Here is a 22503-nt window from a genome sequence, read left to right on the forward strand (position 1 = left end):
CAAAAGGTCTATTTTCATCCGCATCTCAAATTCTTCAGGTGATTATCTATATTGTCTAAATGAACCTCTAGCGTAAGTTCAGTCAGGAATACTACTTTGCATACTTAGTTTATTTCTCATACATCTACCATTCAATCCTCATACTTTCCTTGCTGTCATTGTTTGGGGCTGTCAATCATTAAATCAGCCGTTTCCATCAGCTGGTCTCTTCTAACCAATAGCGACACGAATACAGGGTAAGCCTATCACCTTGCTGCCGTCTCTTTTTAAATATGATTGTTTCTACCTTCAGTTCGTTCATGTTGCTGTTATTATGAATTGACGCGATTGGCAAATGTCCACATTACCTTTTTCCAGTCTCGTTTGTAAGACGTCCAGTTCCTCAGAAGAGGAGAAAACATCTTTGTATCCCTGCCTGGGAATCTCACCGTTTACTCCAGGTCACTCTGTGCAGACTCCGGCTAAATCCAGCAAACTATCCATGCAGGCCACAGGGCCGAAAATCCTTAACTGTCTCACCGGCGTCCCTCGTCGCCGGCACCTCGTTGCAGCGGCCTCAGGTGCATCGCATTCATTTCACACCAAGCTGCTCAACGATCAAGGTAAAGACATTAATTAGCGTGTTGCACCTGGACCTTCTTCTCAATTGAATAAACATGGTCAGACTGCTTTGTCAGTAGTTTCAAGGCGCTGTCCAAATAACTTGCAATATTCTCATCACGCACCTTTAATGACCATTATTCATTGCTGGCTTAAGCATATACAATGAAAACAAGCTATTGCTGGCTAAACTCAGAAATGTTCAGATGTTCTTGTATGTGCTGACCTAGTCATTGCAGCGCTTCTGGTTCTTTCTACCTATTCATTGTAAATCGATGATTCTAATCTCTCTACCTCAAGTTTCTGTCATGGTTCTTATTGCTCATCTCTTGGCAGCTCATTCCCGCTTGGTAATAAACAAATATTAGGGGAAATATTAGCCTGTGGTTTATATTTGTACTTTTGGGAGATTTATCTGGCTGCTGCTCAGGGCAGACGCCCTCGATTACAAATCTCGAGGTAGAGTCCAAGCGCCAAAGACTATCAAGACTTGATCACCGCATATCATCGGTTATTAATAAACAACTATCTTTTCTTCATCTGACTTGTCTCACCTGATTGATATAGATTTTTTTATGTGAAAGGCCGTTATATCAACACGTGCTGTTCATGTGGCAGATGCCAAGTACCGGTTGAAATAGGGGAAAACCTATTGTCTGGTACAGGCATTTTCAAACGAAACATTGCAAGTATGCTGCATGGTAATCATGTTTTGGACCAACAAGATTTATGCAAGTCTTACAATTACTCAGACCTTTAATACCAACCTCGAAAAAAAGCTCATTAGTCACTGTTTACAACTGACATTGTCTAAAATGTTTCTATATTAATCATACTCCTTAGACTCACACTTTGTCAGTACAGTACCAGACTCAGATGTGACATTTTCTAATAAAAAGGGAATGTGTCATTATGAAATTAAACTCTCATTTGTTTCTTTTTGTCATGCTCTTATAATGTCCCACAATACAGACGACACAAGCGTGCAGAGACAGATGCCAAATGCATTTCTGACAATCTATCAACTTTATTGTACAAAACTGATTAGAATAAAAAACACATTATTGGGACTGCAGGGTTCTGCTTTGGCAGGTTGTGGCAATAACACAAACATATAACAAGAATGTTGAGGCACCAGCTTTAAATTACAAGCAATGACATGTAAATGCGTAAAGCCTCTCCCTTTGACTGACTTAGCTCCCATTCTTCATCAAATACAGATGTGAGGCTATGATGTATTTCAGTGTGTGAAAATATAAAAGTATTTGCATTAATTAATGAAATACTGTCACAGGCAAGGTAAATGACCAAATAAACAACCCAAATGGTCACTGGGAATGTTTTGTTAGCAATGTCAAACAGAAGTGCTTCTTTTTTTTCTAAACACTGTAGCATATTTTAAACCAGAGTATTTCATCTTTCAAAATCCATACAAGATTGTACAGATCTCTACTTGGCAAGGAATGGTGTTCTCCAGACTATTCTTCATAGCAGTACAGGTAGATAACCTCAGACTCTCCTGTCAAGTGTTGCGGATTTATACATCATTAGGTGGTGGTTTTAACTGGGAGGACGTTGTTTTCAAAGTGTCCCTGGTTAGTGATATTCCCAGCAGGGAAGTACCGGGCAACCACGAAGGAAGACCCGTCTGATGCAGTGGCCTTACCGACACCCAGCTTATTACTGCTCTTCCACACCATCGCTGTGAAATGGCCTAGGTGGTGAGTGAAATGAGAAAGAAAAATTTGAAAGAAATTAGAAGGCAGAGAGAGCAGAGTGAAAAAGCAGACTTGTTAAGACACATTTAAAGCTGAGTGCAGTTCCTCTAAATATTTACACAAGAAGGAATCTTAATTCCTGTCCCACTCATCAGTCCCAAACTTCCCTGTATACTTTCATTCATTTCTTTCTCTTTAAGGCAACTTTACATGATCCTCTTGAATCACTGTGATGAGCTCCATCTTGATCTCCATCTTGTGTGATTAATTTAAACAGACTCATGCACATTTGAGTCTGAGGCTATATTGGGAAACCATCTGGAGGAAAGTGATACATGGGAATGTGGTTTCCCCATGGCTGGTCACTGAGTCAATCAGTCACATGCTGGCTGAGGTGGGACATCAGAGGGGAATAACTACAACCTTGACACAGACATAGAGAAACTGAAAACGAGTTAACAGAAAATGACAAAGAGAAACACACCAAGAAATAAAACATTGAGATGAATGCAGTAATATGGTTTGTATTAAACAAAAAAAGTGACTTTTCAAGACAATTTTAATAATATAAAATGTCCTATTGTATTCAATCTGATGAGTAAAGTTCACGTTATTTCAGGACTTCTACAAAGTAATATTTTACCTTCATTAGTTTCTTGATTAAAATCGGAGATATTAAGTGTCAAAAAATAGTTAAAAATGCAATTCACAATTTCCCAAAGCAAAGTTTATATATCTAAATTGCTTGTTTTAGTCCAAAAGCCAAACATGTTCATGTTGTTTTTTCATTTTTCTTAAAAATGAATAATGACTGATTCAGTTTCTGCCAATCAATTGTTTTTCTAAATTATGATTTAGTTTGTTTTTTACTGTATAACGATATCGGGAAGGTTTAAATGATTATTTATGATTAACCCTGGTATATAATGTTGTAATTCTGGTCAATTGGTTGTTATTGAGGGGGTTTGACACTGACTGAAATATGAAGAGAAGTGAGAGAGATGCTCTCATGTGTAAATCTCACCAGTTGCAGAGGAGAATCCGGAACGATTGAAGTTGTACTGTTTCACTTCGTCATACCAGCGGTCTGCAACATCCTTTCCTGCACACGCACAGGACAAAGTTTCACCTCAACTTCAAGGACAATAAAATGGGTTTTGTGTTGTATATATTGATCAGAATGGGAGCAATATAAGAAGATTGCACCCTTAGCTAGAAATCTTATCTGAGCACATGTTTACGATGCTGCACTTTCTATCACCCAGTGCTGCAGAGGATGTAGGAGATGTTTTATGAATCACACCGTCCTGTGCTGACATATTTCTGCAGTGATTCATGGTGTCTGAGCTCTCAAACAGAGTACGAAGTGGAGGGGTAATAGATCCCAGCTGTTCACTTTCAGGGTAGGACAGGCTGCTTGAAGCCCCATTGACTAAACTTTTGTGTATGTATAGAGGAATGTGTATCGCAGGAGGACATAAACACAAAATCATTCAGTTTATATATATATATATATATATATATATATATATATATATATATATATATATATATATATATGATTGGTGTGTACCTGACTGGTCATAGGAGGCCCATGCAAGGTTCTCTCCACAGCTCCCTCTACTGGACGCTTCACTGTGTTTTAGGATCCGTGTACTGGCCAGACTTTCAGCATAACTGTGGACAGAGAAAAATAAAGTTGTAAATAGCTCTGCTGAAATAGTTTGTTGTTTTTCACATTTTGAATCTTGCAACAAATTCTATTCCTGCACTGGAGAGATAGCCACAGTGTGTGGCATTTACTTTAAAGCTTGTCATTCTTTGAGATTTAGGCTTTCTAGTAGTCTCAGATTTTGAAAGCTTGCTGCATTGTTTCGTCTTCCACACCTCAAATATAACAGTGAAAAATCAATACCTCAGAGGTTCTATCTAGTTTAAAAATGCTAAGCAGGCACAGAAACCAATTCCTCTAAACAACCTCTTTTGGTAATTGGGTTGATATTATTACTGGTTAAAAGATCATCTGGGGCTTACACAATATTTCAATAATGATAATCTTTATAGGTTTTATCAACACAGTACAAATGCAGTGACAGCATTTACTCCAATTTACAAACTAGGCTGTTACTGCAGGGACAAGGTTCAACACCTGGGCCTGGTGGTAACTTATTAATGTCTCTATTTAAAAGACTGTCTTAATAATAATGTGACTGCCGTGATAACACAACTGGTGTGGATAAACCACACATGCTCCTCATCACAATAGTTAATGCTTTTTGGATGCACAGACAAACTCCAGCTCTTTAATCACATGTTCAGTGAGCTTTGTTACCTATTTTATTTATTTTTTTCAATCTACAAATTATCCCCAAGAAATGCAGCTGCAAATTGTGCTTCTAAACATGGGGAAATGGTAATGCTTGCATAGTTTTGGTAAGTGCCTTTTCAAAAGTCAATTGACGCAGAGGTAAACACATCATGTCCCAATGAACGTCGCTGTGCTTTAAATAGTAGATGATCTGCATATACAGGTGTGGACTGTTTATCGTTCTTCTCTTCTTTTAAGACACAATATAAAATATAAAATCAATTTAGGAATAAACCTTTATTTCCCAACATTATATAGTGCTTTGAATGTTACTGTACATTGCCAAATCAGGTTTCATAAAATTAAAGGTTGTTTCGCAAATTAATGTAGCTTTTGCACCATGAACTTGAGTAAATGCATTGGAAGTCCATTATCAAAGACAGCAAGTTGTCTCTATCTTTCCTGACAGCACTGATCAAGTTTGCATTTACTCAACACAATAAATTGTCACCATAAGTTGTAATCACTAGGAAAACAAACCAGGGTCCTCAATATTGTGTTACATTTTGTAGTTATTTTATTTGACAGGCTGGAACTGTCACTGTTATCCAGAGCAGTTTGAAAATGACTGGTATGTGTAGTCCTTGCTAATAAGGTTTCTAATTTGATCTGTGTGTGCATCAACCCACCGGGTAGCCTCTCTGCTTAACTTGCTGCTCAGCTTCATTGGAGGAGCCTGGTGCTTCTTCCTGTAGTCATTATGGCACTGCAGCATCTCCCCAGCAAACTGCTTCGAGGCTGACACACAGGAAGGAGAGAGGCAATAAGGATAAGGCAGCAAGAGAGAGCAATCTGACAAAGGAGACCTTATGATGCAACATGACGATTCATTCAAGGCTGCAGAATACAAACTCAAGCTGAAGTGTGAGTTCATCTCCTGAAGTCTGACTGACCTCAGAGTAAAACTCCATGGCAGATGATTGATCAGAAAACGTCATCCACATCACCCTCGCTGCCCGGTGCCTATCACTCACTGGCCTTTTCATAAATCCCACAATCCCCCGAGTGCTCACACAATAGGCCCATTGAAATAGCCACAAACACACACAATACAAATACTACTGCTACTACAGCCAGCATCTACTCAGCATGCTGCAAGATGAATGTTAACTAAGGATCACTAAAAGCCACTTTGAAATATCACTGCAAGCCTCATTATAGATGAAAATAAGTTAGCAATTTCTTTTGCAGTTTAGTATTTGGTCAGTCCTATTTTAAAAAAATAGCAAAGCTCACAAACACATGCAGTAAACAAGCAAGCCCACACACACACACACACACACACACACACACACACACACACACACACACACACACACACACACACACACACACACACACACACACACACACACACACACACACACACACACAGTTTCATGGGGGCAAAGTTCTAATTCAGGCCAAATTGATACAATCAGAGTTAATATCCACAGGGTGCAGTTTTCACTTACCTGATTTTCCCATTGTGCTGACGCTGGAAGCCTTCAGTAAGATGACTAACAGGCTTAGCACTGAATGAAAGCAGCCTCTCCCCTCTCTTGTTTTCTACTCCTGCTGTCTTCCTCTCTGCCTCTTTCTCTGCTGCTTGCTCCCTCTCTCTCTCTCTCTCTCTCTCTCTCTCTTCCTATAACGCCGATGCTTTGAAACAGCTGCTAATGCCTTTATTTCTGGGCCTTCCTTCAATTCCTGTCTCATTCCTCTTTGAACAGCAGTTGAGTTAAAGTTCCTCTTCAGCTACTTATCTGGGTGAAGAAACTATTACGTAACATGCTTCCTACTCAAGTTTTGTTTCACTTCTTTAACTAAACCTGCCTATCGCTCTAAGCCACACACATACTATCTGCATGCCCTGTCTTTATGGCTCAGAGGAGCACACCCACTCTTTACTTTCCCTCGAATGAAAGGGGAGCCCCTGCAGAAGTTGGTGATGTCATCTCTGTGAGACACATGCCCATATATGGTTCTGAGATTCTGTAACTTGGTAGCCATGGACAAGATAATGGTACTCCTAGCAACCGTAACCGTGACAGTGGCTTTCCTCACAATCCACACTGTCACGATGTGGCCTTGTATAGTGTCACCTAAGGACAATAGCAAACACTGTAATACTCACTGTCGTTTCTGAACTGATTTAGCTCAGATTTTCAAAACATTCTTTCACTTTTAATAATGCTGATATCAAGGTGCTTCAGTCTTAATAGGAGACTTTCAATCACCATCCTTCAGTTTCTCCAGTAACTTTTGGATCAATAAGTTACCCCTAAAACACCCAGTTCTAAAACAAGTAATCCCTGAACCTCCACCCTGGACGGAAATGCGATGATTGAACAATTTGCCTACTCCAGTTGACACACGGGGGAGAGGCAGAATCACCATTCATCCTGCTGCAGAACAGCTTTCCATTATTTGTTTTGTCTGTATGAGGTATTCTTCCCTCTGTATTTTAATGGCATTTCTGAACTGGGATATCTATCATTTAAAAAAAAGACACCTGCTTTAACACAGGCAGGAATGGTGTGCAACAGAACCTCAAAATGGATTACCTCATGCTTTACTGTACATCTCATAACTCAGACTTTCAAAATTAACTCTCCACTTTTTCTATAGGCTACAGCTTGTCAAAAATGAACACTTTAGAAAAATGCCCTTCTTACACCCTCTAAAATCAATAGGACTTCATCGTGCCGGCACTAAAGTATTCTGATGAAACTGCTTAATGTGTAAGAGTGGAATGCTGAGCTTGATTGTTAATCTCCCAGCTGTGAATGTGATTTTATCAACACTTTGTTAGGCTTGAATAAAATCAAGGTCAATGAACACACACATCACAGTGACTGGTTAATGATGTGTAGCTATAGTGGCATGGTTACTACTTTTGCATCAGTTATCTCCAGAGGATGAATACTTACTGCGATGATTCCTTGACTTTTCCTCTAGCACAATCATTTGTACAAAATCTCAGTACTTTGGTTTATGATAATATACCGGAGCCACATTCCCAAAATCCTTAGCTTTATTTTGCTTACATACTAAACTAAGATGCTAAACATTTTACCTGCTCAACATCAGCATAATTCATTGTGAGCATTTGGCCATGCTAACATTAGCATCTAGCTCAAAGTTAATTCTGTTTAGCCTCACAGAAGTGCTAGCACGATAGTAAACTCAGTCTTGTTAAGTCTTACTCCCTTGCTACATTTCGTAATTTTACTGTCTTGAAAACAGTTGCAGAAGTTCATGATATTTATACAAGAAATTATAAATTCCAAAGACAGCTTCAGAAATGAGTCACATTCAGCTGAGTGCTAGTTTGCAATATATAGTCAGCTTTAAAGAAGTCTTACAATCATCAGTTATACATGTGACATTTAGTCATTGAACCACAGCATCACTGTATAACAAGAAGGAAAAGAATGTGGTCACAAGAAGACATTTGCCATCATCAACAAACTGGTGGACCAAGCAAATGTACCCAAAGATTCTGAGTCTTTCTAGTCATCTGCCCACGTACACAGTGTTCGTATCGTAAATATATAAGTGGCATTTTCTGTTTATGTATGCTACTGCACTAATTATCAGCTAAAAGGAACTCTTGATTCCCTTCATGTGCTCTATTTTTGACAGATGTCCAACCTAAAAAGATAAATATTTTCTAAGATTCAATAAGACTATTAATGTTTCATCATTTAGGAGTATAACTTTGGGTATAATAGTAGTTTGTGTGTGTGTGTGTGTGTGTGTGTGTGTGTGTGTGTGTGTGTGTGTGTGTATACATGGTTGTTTTACCCATCTTGTGGGGACATCTAATTACAAAAAGTGGAATTGCATGTCCCCATTAAAAAAAGAATTACATTTCACAGTGAAAACTTGGTCAAATTTAGGGTAAGGTTAGGTTTAGGGTGGTTAGGGTCAGTGTTAGTATTAGGCTGGTAGCGGTTGTGGTTTCTGTTAGGGTTAGTCTCCAGAAAATGAAAATGAGTGAGTCAATGTTATGTCCCCAAAAGTCATTAAATCACAACCGTGTGTGTTAATGTGTGTGTTAATGTGTGATTGTGTGTGTGCCACTCTGGATTAAAAAGTCTTGATAATCCGACACTGTGTTTATAAATTTCCAAGTCATAATTATTATCTAAGGGGCAAATGTGTGTGAGACATATATTTCCTTAAAGGCCAACCACTGAGTTTTAATCCACTTAGTTTTAATAAAAGGAACATTAAAATAGTTAAGTTTATGAATTAAGTTTTATATATATATATATATATATATATATATATATATATATATATATATTTTAAAGATGTTTCACTTTGCCCACTCCCATGTCTGTGATCCTTTAAAGTGTAATTATTGAAAATGCCACAAGGTGGGACTGTTAGCAAAGCCACTGAACAAGGACGTGGTTGGACTATTAGTCACACTAAGTGCAACTAATGACATCTTGGTTTCATAATATGAGCGGACATGATGGGATTCATGTGAAAAGTCAAGCCACTTGATTTCTCATTAGCTGGATAGTGCTATCTTAACAAATTGATTTCCTCCTTGGTTCCTCCTACCATCTGCATAGTGATGGGACTGGACAGCTGGAAGAAGACATTTACATAGTGGTGTCGAGCCACTGAAACTCTACAACCATATATCTTAATTCATACTAATTGAGATAGCTGTGGAGTGTTGAGTGTATTTGCGGTGTGAATGAGTGTATCTGAGTGTGGGTACGTGCACATGCAGTAGGAGGGATGGTGATGTGATTTATAGAGAGAACCCCTTTTAGAGGGACAGTACAGACATCGATCCATGCAGATATTACATCATTTATCTCTGCACATCGGCTATATCTGCTGTACTTATTGCTTGGCTCCCCTCCCTGTCAGCTGCGACATCGTTCCATCGTGTCTCCTCTCCTCCCCATCACTTTGCTTGTCTCTCAACTCCTCCCTACCTTTCCTCCAATTTGTAATTTTCATTTTTTCCTTACCTGAAGACCCTAACGAAAACCTTGCAGCACATCCCTTATGAAAAGAAAGGAACACCAAATTCTTTCTGGGCCAGAAATAATTTTCCACTCCTGTCATGACAGAAGTGAATGTGGATTTATGGCAATAGAAATGTGAAATAACTCTAACTGGGGCTGTAAGTGCACTTTGTTGCATATAATTCCTCTTTAGCGGTCCCAGGAGGAAGGTGAGGACTTTTTAATAACTCCTTCCATTCACCTCCATCCTCATTAAGGGGTCTAGTTGAGTGAAAATGGAGAGATCTACAGAGGGGGTGTTGAGTGGATTGATCTCAACTGAGAGAAAGAGAAGTGAGGGGGCTGCACTTTTTCGAAGGAGTAGTTGGAAGCTCTCTCTCCAGAGCTCTGCTCCAGAATTTGACACATCAAGAAGCCTTTTATGGTGTCATTAGTGTAACTGTTCCACCGAGGACAAATGATTCTGCGGGTTAAGAGGAGTTAATCACCTGCCAATCAAACCTCATCAAGCCCCCTCTACGGATGAGGCTCTATACAAATCTCATCATATTTGCGGAGCCTTCAATTAAGCAGATACAGGCAAGGAGACACATGCAGAGAGGAGAGAGTGACAGGGCGAGCAGAGGGCAAGAGGAAGAAAGACAGAGATAGAGGGAGACAGAGACAGTAAGCAGAACCGGACGACTCCTGTCTGACACTAAGCAGCAGAAATGTAATGTCTTAAAAGGCCATCGCAGTCAATAAAGTTCCTAATGTGCTTAAAGCAATTACTGTGTCCGGAGAGGAGCAGAGTGCATGCAGGATATTAACCTCAGTAACCCGCTCTATCTTGTCCATAATTAAATTATCCTCACATCCTCATTCTAATACAGACACACATACACAAGTGCACACTCACACTCATGCAGCCATACATTGATGCATGTTTACATAAAGAATGAAAATGAATGAAATGAATGAGAAGAAGAAGAAAGGTGAGAGGTAGTCTATGATGTGGAATCTTAGGACGGGGAATAGTAAAAATATTGTTTTACCTTGATATTGATTGACATGTTATGTTTTGGTAGCTGTTATAGTGTCCTAACATACTGTAGGTTTCAATGCGTCCATTTAAGGATAAAGGTACGACCATCTAACAGTGTCAAAGGTCTCTCCTTCTCAGTAACAATTCATTTTTAGGCTTACATAGTTTCCTATAAGTCCCTAGAAAAGAACTGAAGTGTAGGCGTAAAGTCATAAAGAGAGCCATGGAAAAGACAGCAATTCTGTCAATCAAATCAACATCAGTGGGTAAAATGTCATTTCCAGTAGGGAAATAAACAAAGACTGCCTGTTTACTAAGATTTCAGAAGTAGCATTTCTTTAAAAATAAAATCCTATTGCAAGGAGCTACTCAACCTAATCTCAGAATGTTTTCCCCCTGTGATTTTTACCACATTACAATTGAAGGAAAACTCAAGGAAAATGTTCAGGAAATTATAGCATTTCAGAAATCCCATGCTCTCTTCCACCTGTTTCTTCAACGCTTCTTCCTTTCTCACTCTGTTTTATGTATATTTGAATTTAAATAGCTATGTCAAAGTAGTGTAACTAATAGGCTCTTCAAGTTGATTTAATGCTGTTTAATAGTTGTCATACAAAATATTTGCCAGGGAGAGCGAGGCCAGAGAGAAATCTTGACACTCTGGATGCTAATTATTGCTTCTCAAAATAACTAACTACCCCTTAAGCATTATTGTATGGGCCCCCGAAGGACCTTTTCTCAGCATCTGGGACGGCTTCTGTGTTTGGAATGGCCAGCATTAATTTAGTATTTCTGGATGGTGCCTCTTTGACTTATTTTGCTTTTGTGTTTGTATTGTCAAGCAATATTTTCTGACCTTGCCTTGGGAATTCTAAGCTGCTGCTTTGGGTAAACACATAACAAATCTGTTTAAAAAGAATTGTGAGCATGATTGTTAATGTGTGTGTGTGTGTGTGTGTGTGTGTGTGTGTGTGTGTGTGTGTGTGTGTGTGTGTGTGTGTGTGTGTGTGTGTGTGTGTGTGTGTGTGTGTGTGTGTGTGTGTGTGTGTGTGTGTGTGTGTGTGTGTGTGAGTGTGTGTGTGGGGATGCCTTTTTCTTGGTGAGCATTGTTTCCCATGCTGAGGAGGACTCCATTGCTTTGGCCAGACGATACAGGAGGATAGGTTGTCTAGAAAAAAGGTGTTAGCCCATCAGCAGACTGTCAACCAGTCCTTTGCACACACACATTTTCAAGAAAAAATACAGCCATATACAGAGCTGGAGAGTCTGTTGCATATTAAAGAATGCATTATGCACAGTAACATACCCTCATGTAAGCCTTGTTACATGAACCATCATTTGTCACCCTTTAGTGTTTAAGTTGTCATGATGAACGGAGTGTGAATATTATGAACTAGGTTAGTGCTCTGAATTTAATCAAATGAACTGCAGCAAATCCAGCAAGAATTACAGCTTAAACCACATTACAGCAAGTAAGCACTTTTTGGAAAATTTCATACATAAGTCCTTGAGGTATTTGAATATCAAGTGTTAGTGAATATTTAATGATGAAAATAGTTACCTCTGAGTAGAGCTTCAAACACGCATCAATGCACATTTAAGGAAATATCTCTGTATGTTAACTGGAAGAAAAATGATGATCTTAATCAGTATGTGTGAAACCGTATCGATGCTTCACTCTGCTGAAGGCTGCATAGTGACAGCTTCATGGCGCTGAAGAGAATTAAGTAGGTATAGAAAGTATTAACAGCTTGCTGGTGCCATATACACAATAATTGCAAAAATGTCTGGGAGGATGTGATCTTTGACACTATCATGCTACTTATCAACGAATATAAAGACTTGTCTATCACAGTGGCATCTAACTGATGATTGGAGCTCATGACACCTTGCAATTGAAGCTAGATTTATTTTTACCTTATAAGGCCATCTCATATAGAGATGTATTAAATATATAAATCCAGTAAGGTATCTCAGACTCATTCCGCCTTCGGATACTGTATATATGGATAGATATGAAGTCAACAGACTGTGAATGTCCACACTATATGGTCTAAATGAAGGACTCAGTCATGACTCAAACGTAAATGTATGTTGGTGTAAATGTGTATTTATAACGACAATTAAGTAACAGTGCAAACATGGAACTCCACAGTTATACAGAGCAAGCACAAAAGAGCAGAAATTAAATAGAATTATTATTTTATTGTTTGCCTTGAGAAGTGCTTGCTAGTATTTCATTGAGGGATCGAGCCTTACCGGACAGCTCATGCTGCATGTCTGTTCTGCTAATATTCATTTTATTTGCTCTCATTGTGTGTTCTCTCTCTTTTTGTGGTCATGGATCATAAAAGGCTAGGGAGAGCAAAAAAAAAAACCCAATTAATATGAAGCGAAAATGCATGACCATAGCCTTGGGGAGTAGAGGGCCAACACTGTAGGGACAATTTGTGGGTTTGTGTGTGTGCGTGTACATGTGTGAGAGACAAAGAAAGGGACCATTTCTCTCAGAGCCAAAATGAGGTTGGGGAATTGGATTGAACACTTTGGTTCCCCCAAATGAAAGTGCCTCTCTCATATTCGCAAGAGGACATATGGGGTGTGAAGCAAAGCCATCGGATGACGACAGGGGGAGAGGTATGCTCGCGAGCCCGAAGAGATGACAGGAAAAAAAACCGAATTAAGGGGGAATCAGTCGAGCAGATTGCTTGAGAAACCTCGGGTCTGGCACCGCTGTAAACTTTAATGAAGAAACTTCCTGAGTCTCTCCTATGGGGGACCGAGTGCCATGTGTTACAACCGTCTAAACACAACACAGGGCTATGTCAAACGCTGATGGGCTGCACAGCGTGTCCTAACCCCGTAGAGCACAATATACAGTGTCCACCTCACCTCACTCCATCTCTGTGAATGTGCTGATACACTTAGGCTCGCACATGTGCAGACGCACCCACACAGCACCCACGCGCCTTCACGCATGCACACACACAGTAACAGGCACACACACACACACACACACACACACACACACAGGCAAGACAAGGTGGTAGACAGTCGGTGGGGAGATAGATGGGGGAGGTAAATAGGGGTGTCATGGTAGTGTGATGGAATGAGGCAGGGGAGAATTCATCCTGTGTTTCCTCTAGCCTCTGTCCCCCTGCTGACAGCATCCTGAAATAGGGCCCACTGTGTCTGTATATATATACACCCGTGTGTGTGTGTGTGTGTGTGTGTGTGTGTGTGTGTGTGTGTGTGTGTGTGTGTGTGTGTGTGTGTGTGTGTGTGTGTGTGTGTGTGTGTGTGTGTGTTGTGTGTGTGTGTGTGTCTGTGTGTTAGGGACAGAGAGACAGAGAGAGAGAGAGAGAGAGAGAGAGAGAGAATGAATTTCTCTTTTGTGTGTGCTTCCTCCCTTTCTGTCTGTGTGTGCTTTCTAACTACTGTGTGTTTGTGTGTGTTTCTCCTTCTGTGGGTTGTGTATCTCCTCAGCTCTAGGAGTAGGATGAAAAGCAGCACATGTGGAGAATTATAGAGATAACACCAGGGAATGCATGAGAGAGAGAGAGAGAGAGAGAGAGAGAGAGAGAGAGAGAGAGAGAGAGAGAGAGAGAGAGAGAGAGAGAGAGAGAGAGAGCCCTCTGGGAAAAATTAAACATCTTCCTGTTTTGCTCAAGTCTGGTTTGAACTGGAATCCCACTGGGCCAGTGGTCAGTAAAGTGTTATTAGATCCCGCTGAGCATCTGTCTGTGTTCTGCACAGGTTGGTATACCGGTGGGTAATCATTTACCATTGTGAAGTTTTTAGATTGCATTTATGTGGCATTGCCACTGTGGCAACATTCTACAACCCAAGGATGTTTTCTTTTGTTTTCTTCACAAAGGCACTGTTTGAATGACCTAAACCTGTCCCACTGGTGCTAGAAATAGGAAAACACTCGCTAAATACCTAACACATTTACAGCTGATGTGCTAAGAGACTAGGGTTGTAGAATGTTGCCACAGTGGCAATGCCACATAAATGCAATCTAAAAAATTCACAATCAGGCAGTAGACAAAAGTTCACTTTTATTATTTTCCCTCCCAACTTACTGGACCAAGAAAGAATTATTTCTGTTTGGCAGCACAACTTTTCCCTAGTTGGACATACCAAAAAAAATAAAACTGCCAAAAAAGGACAACACCCTGCAGGAGTACACCATGTGCTTTGCAAATGATTGAGTGATTGTCTTTTCTCTGCATATTTTGATACTTAAAAATTTAGATTTTGGGAGCTTTGTCAACAGGTACATTAATATGGTAGTTTCGTGTCTATAGCACTCAGTATTGTTGTTTTGCAAGATTTGCGCAGTCAACTGTTACAATCTTGGGGAAAACCCAGACGCAGACTCAGACAAAGGGACACAAGGGAAAATGTTTAAACAGTTTAATTGTAAAATAAAAAGCAGAGGCTGCACGGTGGTGTAGTGGTTAGCACTGTCGCCTCACAGCAAGAGGGGCCGGGGTTCAATTCCCGGGCTGGACAACCTTCTGTGTGGAGTTTGCATGTTCTCCCCGTGTCAGCGTGGGTTCTCTCCGGGTTCTCCGGCTTCCTCCCACAGTCCAAAGACATGCAGCTTAGGTGCATTGAAGACTCTAAATTGCCCGTAGGTGTGGATGTGAGTGTGTATGGTTGTTTGTCTCTATATGTCAGCCCTGTGACAGACTGGAGACCTGTCCAGGTGAACCCTGCCTTCACCCATTGACAGCTGAGATCGGCTCCAGCACCCCTGTGACCCTTAACTGGATAAGCAGGTTACGGAAAATGGATGGATGGATGGATGGATAAAAAGCAGAGCAGTATTAGGAAATACAAAAAGTTGGTGGTATTTAGGCATTGAGGGAGTGAGGTATGGAAAAAAAACCAACAATTTGGCAGGGATTTATCTTCTGTGGTTGATGAGACTGATGGAAGGCAGATGTGTCGGCGGGGCAGAGTGACGAGCTGATGGACAACAGGTGAGTCAAAGTAGTTCAGGGAGGTGAATGAGGCCAACCTCGCCCGCACACACACACTCACAGACAACGCAGGGAAAGACAGACAGGACGGACTGACACAGGAGTAAGGGGACACGAAGGAGAACACTGGGCTGAACAGTCTTTTGTTTATGGGTCGGCTTCTCCAACCCAACTCGACCTGATGGTTCTTAAGAGGCATGTTTGTGATTTTGCCTCCGTGACTGATGAAATAAAATGTGCCTTTCAACCTGTTGGTGGAGCTCTTTGTGCTTGTCTGACCCTTCCATTTAGAAAGCAAAGCATTCTGAAGCTAGCCATCAGTGAAATAGTGTAGAGAAAGGAAGTACTGTTATCCATGTTTAGTTCCAAAGTACCTCACCTCTTTTCAACTCTCAGTTTCTTACATTCTGTCTTTCTTTTCCTGTCTCTCTGTCTCTTTCAGTCCACTGTTGTCTCCTACAGTTTCTCCCCCCTCTTCTAGTCTTCAGCTCACTGAAGCCTGTGTGGAGTAATTACAATTAAAGTATTACAGTTTAAAAGGAGGATTTGAGTCTGATTATGATGAAGGAAAAACTATAATCCAAATACTCCCTTATGGGTTTTCTAAATTTTTTGTGCAATCCACCCTTTGAAACAAACACTACGCTAAACAGTCCAAACATTTTTAAACAGTTTGAAGCTGTGTGAACAGTATGGTGTTCACAGGTATGTCTGTATTGTGGGTGTGTGAGCTGGGCGATGTAAGAGAATGGGCCTCATCTATCTGCCTCACTCTTTGCGGTGAAGCTGACTTCCTCTCGATTAAAAATAGATGTGCCCACTTCAGCTCTCTGTCACGTTTCCTCACTTCTATCGTCCGTCCTGCCCTTTTTCTTTTTACTGTTATCCCCTCTATATACTCTCTTTTTTCTTCAAACCATCTCTATATATCAACCTAACCCCCACACTCGCACACACATGCCCACATGGCCTGACACTTTCTTCCCTCGCTCCATGCTCCTCCTGGCTCTCTCCTCCCATCTCATTCTCAGCGACCCCCTCTCTTTCTGAACATATTTCATCAAAGGCCTCCTCACAGGTAACAGTCACCCTGATCTCATTAACTGCTGCTAAGCGCAGAAGACTTGAAAGAACATACTGTCTCAAACATGCACACACACACACCCATACATACCCGCCCACACACACACACACTGCTTGTATAACCCTAACGGTAGCATAGGACAAGTGAATCAAAGACAGGAACCTTCCAGAAGGCTCATGTATAATTCTTAAACTGAGGATAGTTATAACGATCTAATGATTTCAGGCTACTGCATGAGCACTGAAATTGGCTTTTATATTGGCTCTGTGTTTTTGTGTGTTTTTGTGTCTGTTCTCCCCACCCCCACTCAGTCTCTGTCCTGTTAGTAGCTGTATTAACCTGGGGTCACTCTGCTCTCCCGATCGCGGTAACCCCATTAACTCCCATTAAGTCTCATTACTACCCTCGTGAGGATCGTTACCGCATGCTTTATCTCATTTCCTAAACACCACAGTATGCATTCTGAGGATGTATGCTTCGTGCAACACAATTTTTGCCAGTAATTGCGAGGGTTATATGTTCCACTGGAGGCGGGACCAGGTGTAAAATGTTGGTTTGCCAGTCAACAAGTGACAGTAATTGAGCAATCCACTGCCTCCGAAAAAACGAAAAGGCAGCCCACACTGCCAAGGAAACTGTTTTCTGAGGCCTGAAGGGCTGTGAGGAAAACCTACCAGAGAAGGGGGCAGCGGACTGACAGCCTGACACAGAGTCAACTATAATTATACATGACTGTCAGAGTGAAATATTCAGCAATGTGTGGTCATGGGGATGAATTATATATTCACTCCCGTCAGGACTTCTGTGTCAGAGGGGGATTTGATGTAGTAAGAGGTAGTGGGATCTGGAGTAAAATGGAGAGAGAAAACACAGAAAAAGGAGTCAATGGGGTGATTAAAAAGGAGAAGGGAGGGCAGATTAGGTTAGACATGGAGGAAGTGAAGTTTTACTTCTACATCCAACTGAAGTCTGTGATACCCCCAGGTGTATGCAGAGGATTGCCAGGCACTGCTGATTTACACATAGAGGATTTGGATTTTTTCACGTACATTATTTTTTATACTTTAAATGTGAGTTTTTAATATGCATTTAATAGTTTCAGATTATGTTTTCAATAAGGTTATTTCAGGTCACATACAGATTATTTACTGAAACGAGATGATTCAAGCACCTCCTGTGCAAATATACTGAGCAGTGCAGTGCTGCTTCCAGTTTTTCTGTTCTCAGTTCTTGTTTTAGTGTGTTTGGCAAGAGAGATATTCTTTTTTTTTTTTTTAAACAAATTTGAATTAAAATCATAGTATTTCACTATAACATCAAGTGTTTATGACTTAGCAACAGTGAAAGTTTTTACTTTTTTTCTTTGTGCGTGTGTTGGTGATTTGAACATATTTCATGGACTCGTATTAAATTCAATTCAATTCAGTTTATTTTGTATAGCCCAAAATCACAAATTACAAATTTGCCTCAGAGGGCTTTACAATCTGTACACATGCAACATCCTCCAAATAAACACACCTAAAAAAGGACATCAAGTACCGTTTTTTGATGTTGCAAAATCCTAACTGTTTCCAAACTGAGCCCCGCCCACTTAAAACAGAGAAAAAAAACAAAAAAAAAAACTATCATGGAAAACTGGATCCAATTACTCATACTGAGAAGCTGACTGCCAAAATATTTTTTTAGGGCCTTTCAGAGTGATGAGAGCCATGGCTCAATATAAACTCTGCAGTTACTCTGTGCATACAGTATTGTACATAAAATAAATGAGAAAGAAGACGTAATAGTTTTTTTAGCTCCATTTTTTTTTTAAAGGACATTCACACCCACACATGGTCTGGCTAGACCTCTGAAGGTGGGTGCTGCTATACAGTTGAAAAGTGGAAGGGGCCACTTGTGCAAGTCTTCAGTGTTACTTAACAAACATGGGACTGTTATGAATAATGTAACAAATAGGTTTATGTTTTGACCACCAGTTTGAATTATTTCAGCTCAAATCATATCCATCATTTTGGCACAGCGGTTGGGTTGAGATACTACAACATCTGGGCCGATCCAAGCTAATTCCTACAAGTGCCAGTCACATAACTTTGTCTATGGTCTATGGGGAAAAATGAATGGGGCTTCTACTTACGGGTGCATTAAATAGCTCCTTCCACTTCGCAACTCTATGCAAGGACTTGTTATTGCCAAACTAGTTTTCATAATAAGTACAACAATGGGGTATACCAGGTTTGAGAAATACGTCATTCAAGCTGAGTCTGTACACATCCACACAGTTCTGAGAAGGTATAATCAAGCAACAAGTGTCAGATGACTACAGTATGTGAAGGCGCTTTAAGATCCACATTATTCTAGTTTTTGGGGACAGAATAGACAGTCAACTGTGTACACTGCTGTTAAATAAATACACACAATATCCAGAGGCTCAAATCTTCAGGGTTCCTGCAATATTGCGCACATCAGTGTTACCACAGAACTACTGCTCGTTCCTTCAGTCAGGTTTTATAACCACTGTGATTAGAGCCCCCATAAAGCTGAGACCATGTCCTGATGCTGCTCTGAATTGTAGGAGACAGAAAGAGAGACAGGAAGATGTGTGTGTGTGTGTGTGTGCGTCTGAGGAAGAGAGAAAGTGAGGTTATGCATGTGTGTGAGTGTGTGTGTGCGTGTGTGTGTGTGTGTGTGTGTGTGTGTGTGTGTGTGTGTGTGTGTGTGGAGAGTGAAGCGTGTTACAAGGAAAGATTGGATCTGACCCATTAACTTTACAGGCCACTCATTGCGCACCGGTGCAGCAGGGGTCAGTAGGGAGATTTCACTGTAAATCTCTACAACGATCTCAATGATAAACCACAGAGAGAGGGAGAGAGAGAGAGAGAGAGAGAGAGAGAGAGAGAGAGAGAGAGAGAGAGAGAGAAGAGAAAAGCACAGCTTGCAACACTGTTCCTGACTCTGTCCAAAGCCAAGATAAGTTTCACTAAGGATGTCATCTGCTGCCAACCAGCCAGCTGGACTTTATTTTCTTTTGTTACACATTTAAACACAGGATTTGCCAGCTTAACCATGTTCTGAGCAAATGGTGAGGATATGTGGGTTTGTTTCTCATGTTCCTGCGTTAAGAAAAGCTGTTTTTAGATGTGGCCTTTCTGGCTGTGTCAGGTCACAGCCCGCAAACCCAAAACCTAACCTCAAAAGGATGGCTCATAGGGGGCTCATATGAGGACACTTTGTGCCTCAAGGAAAACACAAACAGCAGATGTGTCGTGTGGAGGAGGTGAAGTGAGAAGAGGGAAAAGTCAATGTACCAAATATCCTGCCTCAGACCAGAATGATTCCCGCTCTCCTTTTTTGCCCTGCGGCACAGCAGCTCCTTGGCTTGGTCACACCTCAGATCCAGCTACCTCGACTCGCCAAACCCCTGCAGTACTGTGCAACCATTCTCTAGCAGGACACCCACCCTCGTTCTATGCTGTCTCCATGTTTCTTCTTGACATCAAATCACACTTTGCAACAAATCTTTCTACTGTAGATTACTAATAATTCATCCCCCTAGACCATGCTCTCCACTGAATAATTGCTAAAGTTATTCATGTATCAGATAATCCATTACCTGGGGAGCAGCTGTTCTGATAACCCCATCACTGAAGAAAACCTACATAACTTCCCCCTTCCCTCTCTTCAACTCAAGGTCTAAATTCCACTATGGCCACAATTATACATTTGTTAGAGCTGGTTTAGAAATAGCACAGAACCCTGCACATCACAAAACATAACATATAGTTCAATGAACTTGAAAGCAGGATGTTACTGTATAGTGTATTCATGCACCAGAATTCATTAGCATAGACTTGTGGCATAATGCACACTGTGTTTTGCTTAGACAATCAGATATTGCGCAGAGTAAAGCCAATCATGGTAATGGCTGTAGCCTGGGAGTACTGAACAGTCCAATCATCACCCTTGCCTGAGAGTGCCTTTTTTCCAGACTTGACATTTGTTATGTGATTTCTGCTTCCATTCAGTTTTGTTTTGATCATCAGAAGTACACCCACACTGTTCGAGGATGAATTGTTTTGTGTGTTGCTCGCGAGTACTTGACTGCAGCTCTTATGCTCACTGAGGTCGAGCTCCGGGCTGTTACTGGTTGATCTTTGAGCTTGGCTTCAGAGGGCAATGAACTCTTGGTCAGTTATAACTGACCACTGGATGTGGGAAAAATAAAACCCTTGACAACAGCTCATAAATAACACTGACCTGACAGATTTACATTCAACTCAAACACTTTTCTATCAGACATACTTCTGTTGTTTTTTGTTCTTATTTGCTGGCGCAATAAAACTCATGATTTTTATTTATTCATTAAACCTGACCCCCACCCCCAATATATCAAGTGCATCACTTTACTTTAGGCTGCAGGATCTTGTGGGAAGAAAAGTGAGCAAGTATTTTTTTTTACCAAACAGTAGAATTGTTGTTAAGGTCACACATTACATTTTCTCATGTGTGTATTTGTATGTGCGTGTGCAAGTTAAATTCTGTTATAATTTGTGTCACATGTAGACTCACACAAACACACCGGCTACTTTAGGAGGTATTAGAGCAGAGGGAGTAATTATAGTGTAGGACAGGTCACTAGGCCCGCGGTTCACCTCAACCCAGAACACTGGAGCTATTCTGGACCTCTGGGAAAATAAGGAGGGCTGCACTCAGAGGCCAACTTCTGTTACCAGGCTAAGAACATTAATTACTCCTAGGGCCAACACAAGATTAGACTATAATTGGTGGTTTGCCTGCTCAAATGAATCGGTGAGTGCCTCTACTGACCACAATATCAGTGACTGATTATAAGGATTGGGTTCTTTCACTCCAAGTGCACGGCAAATAACCTCCCTCTCACAGAAATGTGTGTTCCTTGTTTTGCACACATGTCAAAGTAATTATGCACTTGGTAGGGCATGTGAATGTTACGCTCATATAATGGAGATAATGCAGGGGAAGAGAGGAGGGGGTTGGGAGCATTCCAGCACATTTTGTTTGCATATTGTGACCTCCATATGGTCCAGATCAGCAAACTGTCAACTAATCCCATTCTTGTCTGAGTCGCATTTAATCCAGGACAGTGGTTTGAGGTTTAATTTTGTTTTCATCTGTTTGGTTTTTACTCTGTGTAAATGCCTAAACATGTTAAAATTGTCTTTGAGCAACTGACATTAAACTACAATTTTTTAAAATCTGCCTCATACTGTGCCAGTCAGAGCCTTTTTTGGTTTTTAAATGTGCATTTCCTTCATGTCCTCAAATCAAATGGGACTTTTACTTTTTGCTTTCCCCTGTATGTGTTTCTTAATGTGTGTTGCAGCGACTTGGTAAACCCAGAAAACTACAGTATTTTGGCACACTGTAATGAATTTAGTTTTTCCAGTGTTGCATAATCTGGCACAGATGATCTGCGGAATTCCCGGAAGAAGGCCATGATTGAAATTGTGCCACAGTATTTCCCAGCCCCCCCCACACACACACACACACACACACACACACACACACACACACACACACACACACACACACACACACACACACACACACACACACTGTACTAACAAACCATTTCCCGATGCCCATACTAGCAGAGACATGCCTCCCACCTTTTGCCATGGAATTTCCCAGTTTAGGCAGACTTCAGCTTGAGCCATGGGAGGGGGTGGGCCAATACAAAAACAAACACAACCCTGATAAATA

The 22503-nt window shown here is 40.8% G+C and overlaps 1 protein-coding gene across 1 annotated transcript; it reads right to left on the reverse strand.

Annotated features, from left to right (window-relative positions):
- Positions 1–1584: 1584 nt before the first annotated feature.
- glipr2l (GLI pathogenesis-related 2, like) lies at positions 1585–6570 on the reverse strand. Its single transcript, XM_054621744.1, has 5 exons — positions 6141–6570; positions 5316–5424; positions 3892–3995; positions 3343–3420; positions 1585–2314 (listed from the first exon to the last, which is right to left on the reverse strand). Exons 1-5 carry the CDS (start codon positions 6151–6153, stop codon positions 2148–2150), a joined length of 471 nt encoding a protein of 156 aa, XP_054477719.1. The 5' UTR covers positions 6154–6570; the 3' UTR covers positions 1585–2147.
- Between the last annotated feature and the right edge of the window lie 15933 nt (positions 6571–22503).

The sequence above is a fragment of the Anoplopoma fimbria genome, chromosome 20 (genome assembly GCF_027596085.1).
Source record: "Anoplopoma fimbria isolate UVic2021 breed Golden Eagle Sablefish chromosome 20, Afim_UVic_2022, whole genome shotgun sequence".
Classification (NCBI taxonomy): domain Eukaryota; kingdom Metazoa; phylum Chordata; class Actinopteri; order Perciformes; family Anoplopomatidae; genus Anoplopoma; species Anoplopoma fimbria.